General features: G+C 33.4%; 1 protein-coding gene across 1 annotated transcript; it reads right to left on the reverse strand.

Moving 5' to 3' along the window:
• Positions 1–2,256: 2,256 nt before the first annotated feature.
• On the reverse strand, positions 2,257–5,395 carry LOC145624105 (epoxide hydrolase 1-like). The gene is made up of 3 exons (XM_081677064.1): positions 4,703–5,395; positions 3,431–3,669; positions 2,257–2,753 (listed from the first exon to the last, which is right to left on the reverse strand). The coding sequence occupies exons 1-3, from the start codon at positions 5,171–5,173 to the stop codon at positions 2,507–2,509; spliced, it is 957 nt and encodes a 318-aa protein (XP_081533190.1). The 5' UTR covers positions 5,174–5,395; the 3' UTR covers positions 2,257–2,506.
• Positions 5,396–9,219: the final 3,824 nt, after the last annotated feature.

Below are 9,219 nucleotides of genomic sequence, written 5' to 3' on the forward strand. Positions count from 1 at the left end.
TTATAAAAATAATATATTACATTCCTAATTATTATTTATGGTGTAATAATCAGGAAAATTATCAATAAAGACTTCCTCTCTAAAAGCCAAGATCTTGTGGAATGTCAACACATTTCCTACTTGGTCTAATGCGTTGCTAATACCAAGGCCAACACGTCTTTTTATAAAATACCCCATAGCATTATCGCAAGCTTGTTTTCACAGCAAGTTCCTCAAGATCACAACCTTTGCTCAACACTGGCTGTCAATCTACCAAATTATACTTGTTAGGCTTGCAATCCTAACACACAAAAAGATAGTATAAATAATTGCAGCTATAACTATAATAATGTAAATAGAAGTATATGTTGGTGTAGTTCATCTCAAGTCCCACATGGAAGGAGTAAGGAGGTGAAGAGCTCTTTATAAGTGAGTGTACACTCCAATAGTATGAGGCATTTTAGAAAGGTGCCGAAAAACAAATCTGTGCGGGCTAGGCCTAAAGCAGATAATATCTTACTAATGTGGAATGGAGTGTGCGTGCAACCCGTCAAGGTGGGTGGCCCTACAAGTGATATCATAGCTTGTAGCTTGTCAAGATAGACATGAGCGTTATGTGTGTGGGACGATTTCCTCAAATGTGTGACCTCGCGATTGTGGTGTGTCCTGTGGTAATAACGGTAGTGCAAGATAGTTTCGTTGGAGGGGAGGCCGTGAGTTATGTGGTCCTTGATCTGAGGAGAGGTTTGTTGGGGTAGTTCATCTCAAGTCCCACATCGAAGGAGTAAGGAGGTAAAGAGCTCCTTATAAGTGAGTGCACACTCCAATAGTATGAGGCTTTTTGGAAAAGTAACCAAAAACAAATTCGTACAGGCTAGGCCCAAAGCGGACAATATCATACTAATGTAGAGTGGAGTGTGCTTGCGACCCGTCAAGGTGGGTGACCCGAAGAAGTTCCATGAACCTTTATCCTCAACCTTCAACTTCTTTTAGGAACCACCAAAACATCATGCCTCCCCCTCCTTCGTGGTCTTCATCATCTTCAAGACCCTTCTTCGCAGAACTCCAATCCGCTACAAGCCGCTCATACCTCTACACTCCCTCTTGTGTGTTTGTGCTCTCATCCTCCAACACCATCTCATAGTGGAGCTACTAGCACAACATCACCACAATCTATCAACCACCTCTACTACTACCGTCGCGCCACGGAACACGCCAAATGACCACCACAATGTCAAATGGTCTTTCGATACAAGATCACATCTTGTAACGTTACTTGGCAGCGCAAAACTTGTACAGACACTCTCACAACTCACTTTCAGGTCTACATTTTTCCTCTTTCACTCTAGCACACTTCTACTTCTTTATGCTCTTCTAGTGAAACTACTTTTGGAGCTCTCATTTAGCACACTAACCTCAACTTTCCCGCACCTCTTCTACCTCAACTTAGTTAATATTTGGCCTTCAAATCGCCCCAAAACAACCTCCGCTCTAATACCAATTTGTTAAGAATTTGGGATTGAAAGCAAGCAAATATAAACAACAATGCCAAAGAATAACAAACCACAACACAAGCAAATAATGGGTAACTTTGTTACCCTCTCAAAGACAATCTCACTATTAAATTTGAGCTACAAAACCGCAATTACAAACACTCCTAAGCTACTACAAGCACTCACCCTCTTTTGTTTCTCGCAAAATCTTAGAGCAAGTGTTGTGTTTTCCTCACAGCTACAATGCTTGTGTGACCACTCTTATGATTAGTGATACTACAACAAGACACATGCTATAGCTTATATAGCACTCTACCAAACTTGGCTTGTAGACAAAGTGTACAAAGCACACTACCACAAAAGCAATCAAGTCAACACTTGGCTTATTCTATACACTACCTTGCTTGGCTTATTCCACACACTAATAATTGCTGGTCTTATTCTACAAGCTATCCTACTAGTGTTGGTAGTGGGTCTTGAACACAACAGTATATACATTGTGTTTTTTTTTTTTTGTGAGGTAAGGAGAAGGCCCATTATAGGAAGGGGGATTTAGGAAAATCCGTCCTAGAATGAGCTTAGTGAAATGGTGAGATTCGACCTCTGCCTCCACGCCTATAAGTCAGAGAACTAGCCAGCTACTCTAGCTTGCCTCCTATCTCTTTTAAAATGGGTACAACAAGAGGAAGTATAGAACTAATATGCATGCCCCTAAAATTACAATGATAGCATTAGAAACAAAACCATTCAACTTAATTTTAAATAACACAAGATAATTCAGACATTGTGGCAAGAAAAAGATGTATTCAACTTATTTGAATCTCAACAATTGGGACAAAGAGGTATACTTAAACACTATACAATGGAAAAGGAGAAGATCCCAAAGAACACTGTATATGGGACACACCATACCAACACCTTTGTAAATCATGTATACAACTAATTAGAGCACGTTATGCTCTTTCTAAAACGACAAAAGTTTTAATTTGAATGCATCAAGCAAGCCAAAGAGCATCTTGAGAAATACCAGAGGATTAAAACTTTTCAAAGAATTCCAAAATATGCTTGCTTATTTCTTCCGGCTTTTCTTGATTGATGAAGTGAGCAGCTCCTTCCATTACAACAAGCTCAGCCAAAAGTGGTACATCTCTCTTGAATCCACCCTTGTGTAAGTAATCCTTCATGTACGGAAAACTATAGGTTATGTCCAGCTCCCCCAAAATGAACTTAACAGGTACTTTAACCTGCACCCCTGTCCATGGTGCCATGAGCTCCCAAGTCCTACCAATAAAAAAAGAAACTGTACAGCATTAATAAATGGTTCTTTATTCTGTGGCCTATTAAAATTGAAATGCCACAAAATCATATATTCAAGACATTTGCATTGGCAACATTGTTAGTCCTAAGAATTAAGTAATTGATTCCCAGTAGTTCGAATCCTAAATGCAGTGACAATGAGTCAGCACTAACATGCCAAAGCTATATATATCGATTTAGGCAAAAACTAACTGTTTCAAAGGCCTATAATGGTCTACCAAATAAAAGAAGACAATGTTTATAAATGCCCTTTCTTTTGTTCTACAATGTACATAATGAGTCATGAATGCAAATGGATATGGTTCATACAAGCCTCAATTCCATGTCTCTAGAGCAACCACTTGGAAGTTGGAACCTTATTGAATGATTCTCGGTGAAAATACATAATCAATTGCCAAAAATTCACTCAAGTAAGCATATACCTGACACTGTGAATTCTAGCAATGAGTGTATGTGTATCCCTGATACTGTACACAAAAGCACTAAAAATACAAATACTACTGCATATTGGCTTATGCCTCATCACACCATCTCAAGTTCTTTCTAGTCTTTAAGTGATATATGTGAAATGTTGGGAAAATGTCAGGACAATGATCACGCAATAAGTCTATTAACAATTCCAAGACTAAGGAGAAACATACAGGTTCATGGCTCGATAGTAGTTCAGACCACCAGTAAAGCCGGTCTGTTTGAACTTTTCAGCAAAATAGTCGATGTCATCCTCTGAAAGCCATGGAGGCAAAGTAATAGCCTTTTGTGCACTTGCTGCCATTTTCCCTTTAGGTATGCAAGGAGGCTTTGGATCACGGGATACAAGAAATTGCTTCATTAATCTAGCAGTATCGATACTGTTAAATTCTTCCTCCATCTCTCCAGGTTCCTACAGTTTGACAACAATCAGTCAAGGATGCAATGTAATGAGGATACTATTAAATTCGTGAAACCTTTGGGACTGCCCAAGAAGGTAAGTGCAATGAAGATACGATTCGTGTCCATACTTATCAAAGAGGAAATGAGCATTCGCCTGATATTTGTCCAAACAATGTTGCCAGAGGGGGCAACTGAACGACCAATGCAATAAACTTCAGTAAAATAGCTTCTGAGCAGAATACACAATAGTGCACTTCATAGAGAGAAATGTGTTTCGATAAGAAAGAGAATTATTACTACTCCATAATACTCTGTATTCGATAATTGGGCAGGCTATTGACTATATGAGTCAAAATCATCATCAGCCAAGAAAAAAAAAATAAAACCAAACATGTTAAGCATGAAGCATCAATCAAATTTGGGGTTAAGTAAATAAATTACTGAAAAAAGTTATTCAGCCGAACTAAATTCGAGTAGCGTACCAGGTCGAATTTGTCATCATACACCAATAAGAAGACTTACAAAGTTACAAGCCATCAAATAAGTCCCCATAAACACCCATCAATCTATTTATCAGTAAAAAAAATTAAAAAAAAATTACAGTTCTAATTTAAAAGAGTAAAAAGCCACCATCTAACTTTACAATTGTACATATTCATTTGCTATAAACATCCTAAATGTCCAGAGAATATAAATTAAGGAAATTCTCAACTAGTTCTTTATTTTCACTCAATATCCATTTATCCTCTGAAAATCAGATACTGGGACCTAGGGTTGACTTCATTTTTACTCAAAAATCAGATTTAAAAAAAAAAAAAAACATTAATTACACAAACCACCAAAAAAAATTATCCTCTTTTGTTCATAATTCTAAAAAACTACAATAAATGATCAAACAGTATTCAACAAACCACAAAATAGAAGAATTAAATGAACTGAACAAGTCAACATCAAAGAAAATCATGAACACCAACCAAAAATTACACAAAACATTCATCAAAAACACACTTGAAAATATTTTTTAAAAAAACCCAAAAAACTACCTGAAATCTACAGATATAAAAATCATCACCAAGAGATTTACGCAACCCATCAACAGGTTTCCGATTAGGGTTCCTGGGCGAAAACGGAACACTCAAATTAACCAACGCCTTAATTCTATCAGGCCGAAACAGAGAGAAATGCCAAGCAATCATTGCACCCCAATCATGACCCACCAACAAAACTTGCTCAATTTCAAGAAAATCGAGGAGAGAGATTAAATCTCCGACGACATGAAACGAGGTGTAGCTCGAAGAACACGGCGGCGCGTCGGTGTCACCGTACCCACGAAGGTCCGGTGCGACGGCGCGGTAACCGGCGGCGGAGGCGGCGAGAAGCTGGTGCCGCCATGAATACCAGAGCTCAGGGAATCCATGGAGGAAGAGGATTGTTGGTTTTGTGGGGTCACCGATTTCTGCTATGTGCATGTTTATGCCATTAACTGGGATTTTTCTGTGAGAAATTTGTTCCATTTTTTTTTTTTTTGAAGGAGATTTTTCTGGGTTTTCTTTGTTTTTGAAGGAGAATTTCTGGGGTTGTTTTTGATTGGTGAAGATTTTTATTCGTGGGTTTTTATTTAGAGGTGCAGTGAATTTGTTCCTTCACTTTCGGGGGGAAAGGAAGAACACGAGAAAGAAGACTATTCAATTCAAGTTTCACGTTGGAATTTTTTGGGACCTTGGACTTTGATGTTATAGATTTATGCCACGTGGGATCTTGCATGTGTATTTTAATGGAAAATCGTAGGAAAGAAGAAAAGCCAAGTTTGTCTTTACCTTGATAAATTTTGGAATGCAAAACAAGCAACAAATTGTAATCAAGGCTATTTGACTTTTTTTTAAGAAACTTGCTAACGACGTCTCGATGCGTTCGATGCGTTAGATAAGGAATAATTATATTGGTTGAATTAGAATTAAGTTAGGAATGTATGACAAAATCACGCGTCGTTCGGTGTAATTAATGTTAGTTTTACTCTAATATTTTCACTTTTAATTATCTTATCTAACGCCTTGAGACGCTCATTAGCTTTTGCCTTTTTTAAATATGTTATGAAAATGTAGCACTTTTTACATTTAAGCTTGCTGATGATGTTAGCGGTTTTATTACAAAAATTTATAAAACTTCTCTTTGCATAAATCATCTATCAAGATGATCAATGAGGAATCTGTTAAGAATGCTACGAGAGGGAGGGGTGAATTGCAGTATAGAGAAGTTTAGACAACTTTTTACAAAATAAAGAATATAAAGATGAGGGAACTCAAAGACATAGAAAGAAGTTTAGCGTGAAAAACTTCTTGATCTTAACAATAAGAAAAAACTACGACTACTAATAGAATAAGGCAAACAACCTATTACAAGCTAAAGACTCAAATACTCAATCTCTAAAATCCCCAACGAACTTAGAGTTCCCAACATTAAGTCCCTCAACTTGCTGCTTTTCTCTTTCTTTCAACTTTACTCGAAGTTCACTCAAACTTCCCAACATCCAATTACAACTTTTAAGGAATAAGAAAGTTATTAGCTAAAGTGGAATACAACTCTTAACTCTTTGAAAGTAGAAAAACTTGTGTGAATTTGATCTATAAGTACGTGAACTGATCTTATATTAAACATGATGACCCTAATGTTAAATATAATAATCTTAATCTTAACATAGTAATCTTTATTAAAACTTGTGGATTATTTTAAACATTATTGCAAACTTGAAAAATGACGTTATGTTGAACTTATTGAAATTTCAACCTAGTGACCATTGTTATTTATATTGACCAATGTTTTTAAATTGTATAAAAAAAAGTTAATTTTACGACAATTGCTTTTATTTTAATATAATAACCTATATTCTAATATAGTGACCTTATATATATATATATATATATATATATATATATATATATATATATATATATATATATATATATATATATATATATATATATATTAATAAACCAACCATAATGTCTCTACTATTAGTGGCCCACAATAAATTAATGTGAACCAAGTCTATAAAAGAGTTTGCACTTTGAAATAAAGAACGATAGAAGATATATTTGAGTAAGATAGTTTTTCCATAAAATTAAACAACTTCTCTATTTATAGAAAACCCATAGCTTTATTCGAACACTACTACTTGTGCAAGCCTACGCCACTAACTCCCACACCCTCCGGTTGCTCAATCATGTCATAAAATTCAGGGCACGTTGAAGCAATACGAAGAGTTTTATCAACACTAGAAGCGCAAGTTTAGTAAAACTGTTAAAAAGATATTCTCTTAAACAAGATAATTTTAACAGAAAAAAATTTCTTTGAACAACAGTTTTCCTAAATTCAAGCAACTCAAATTCTATCTTTTTTAAGCCAACTAATGCATTCCACTAAGGCAGCAAACTTCTATTCACTTTCACTTACATAAATCCTAAAGTATAAAAAACACTTTATTCTTTAGTGATTCTCTGCTGAAGTCTTTACTTTGAGTCTTCTAGAGATCTTCTCATTCTTCAGCTCCTACTCTAAAGCTTCAGATCCTACAAAGAAACTATTATAGAATGTCTTTTCTTCTTGACTTCAAGTTCCTCAGCGTGAACAACTCTTCTTGTCCTGTAACTTATATCATAGCTTCAAAACATCAAAGCATTAGATTCCAAATGTATGTGTGACTTGTGTGATCATCAAAACATCAAGGACAACATATTCTTTGGAAACAAATTATAACAAATTAAATCGAAATAACATATTTTTAAAACAAAATAACATATACATGTGAGACTATATAAATAGGGTCAAAGGAGTGTGGCGAAGGTGAGATTGGTTACTATTTAATGATGGAAAGAATAGCCTCGTTCGTGGACTCATGCTGCTAATAAAAACCTTTCATTCACTTCGAAACCAAGAACTATAGTAAGTACTTATACCCGATAGAGCCTTATATGTAGACAAGCAATAAAAGCTTGTCTTCTTATCTGTATTCATTGAGTACTGCCATACATTAAATTCTAGGCTCAAGGAAAAGGTTTATCTAGTCTGAGCTCATAAATTGGGAGCACACACAAAAAAAAAAAAAAAAAAAAAAGCATTCTTACTCCACTTTCTCTCTTTCCAAATTCTCAAACCTCCACTTTACTTTATTAAAACTTTTTTTATTCAACAAAAACTACTAAATTCATCCAAAATATGCATGGACTACCACAAACAAGCTAAGCACAAATTGTTCAATTGAATGTGAATTTTTTTAATTTTACAACATCTAAATGGGTTTGATATTCATGAATTCATAGAAAAATGAACAAATCAACACAATATCAAAGATTAAAACAAAATAGGTAAGTAAATTTGAATTTAAAGTCAATTATTATTTTATTGTTTTACAAAAATTATTCAATTACAATCGTGATATTTATATTTATAATTTATATTTCTACAAAAATTTAACATCAAACGAAGTAAAACGCAATGTGTTATTAATTAATTTTAAGTTGAACGTGTGTTATTTGCAATTTGTTATTTTAAATTGCGTCTATGCTATTTTGAAAATGTTTAGAATTAAAATGATTGTTTTCTGGACTTGTATAATTGAGTTGAACTTGCACTATTTTGAATTAAGCTTGTATTTTTGTTCTTGTGTTATTTTGTTAAAATCATATGTTCTTATACAAAAACCTTGAGTTATTTTGATAAATCCTTGTTTTATGTTACTAAAATCGTTTTTTAAATTTTTTTTTTTTAAATTTTATTCATATATTTCGTTATTTTGTATTTAACCTTATGTTATTCTTTCAATAATTTAATGTTATTACGTTTAAAAATATTGTAATTTTTCTTTTATATATTTATCCCTTTCTATTTGATTAAATATGGTGTTATTTTAAGTTATATACCTTATGTCATTTTACTAAAATATTACTCGTATATTATTATTTTTCTTAAACTATTTATAATTTTTTTATTAACCCTTTTGTTATATTGTTTGAATATTATTTTGGTAAAAAAATTATGTTATTTTTGCTGAAAACTTATATTATTATGTTTAAAACTTAATCACATGGAAAAAAAAAATTGTTCGGAGTAACATAAAAACTTTATGCGGTAAAATGATGTTGAAAATTTTAAATAGCATACCTATATGGAATAACATATGCGAGTAATTATTTAAAAATATAATATAAATAAATTGAAATAATAAAAAAGTTCATATCCGAATAACATGAAATTACACAAAGGAGTATAGAACACTGCAATTTTAGGGAATATATTTCATGCTTATATACATCTCTTATATATTTTGCATAATTACATTTGTTGTTCATGTTTTAAAAAGAAAACTAGTGTGGGTCAGCCGCTAGGCAATGCTTTGGATTGTTACTTTAAACACTTATAGTTGAATTTAAATTATTTTTACTAAATTCAAATTATTTTGTTGAATTTAAAATATTTCTACTGAATTAAAATTAATTTTAAGATAGAGCAAGTAGGGCTTTATCGTTATTATATGCTTGTCACGAGTATTTCTCCTATGTTTTTA

The sequence above is a fragment of the Chenopodium album genome, chromosome 3 (genome assembly GCF_948465745.1).
Source record: "Chenopodium album chromosome 3, dcCheAlbu1.1, whole genome shotgun sequence".
Classification (NCBI taxonomy): domain Eukaryota; kingdom Viridiplantae; phylum Streptophyta; class Magnoliopsida; order Caryophyllales; family Amaranthaceae; genus Chenopodium; species Chenopodium album.

What these genes read in the sequence shown, in the direction of transcription:
- LOC145624105 (XM_081677064.1), bottom strand. Translation starts at nt 5,173, where the DNA reads ATGGAACAAATTTCTCACAGAAAAATCCCAGTTAATGGCATAAACATG. An exon ending in TTTATATCTGTAGATTTCAG is followed by an intron (nt 3,670 to 4,702) that starts GTAGTTTTTTGG and finishes GTCAAACTGTAG; the next exon opens with GAACCTGGAGAGATGGAGGA. An exon ending in TACTATCGAGCCATGAACCT is followed by an intron (nt 2,754 to 3,430) that starts GTATGTTTCTCC and finishes TTTTATTGGTAG; the next exon opens with GACTTGGGAGCTCATGGCAC.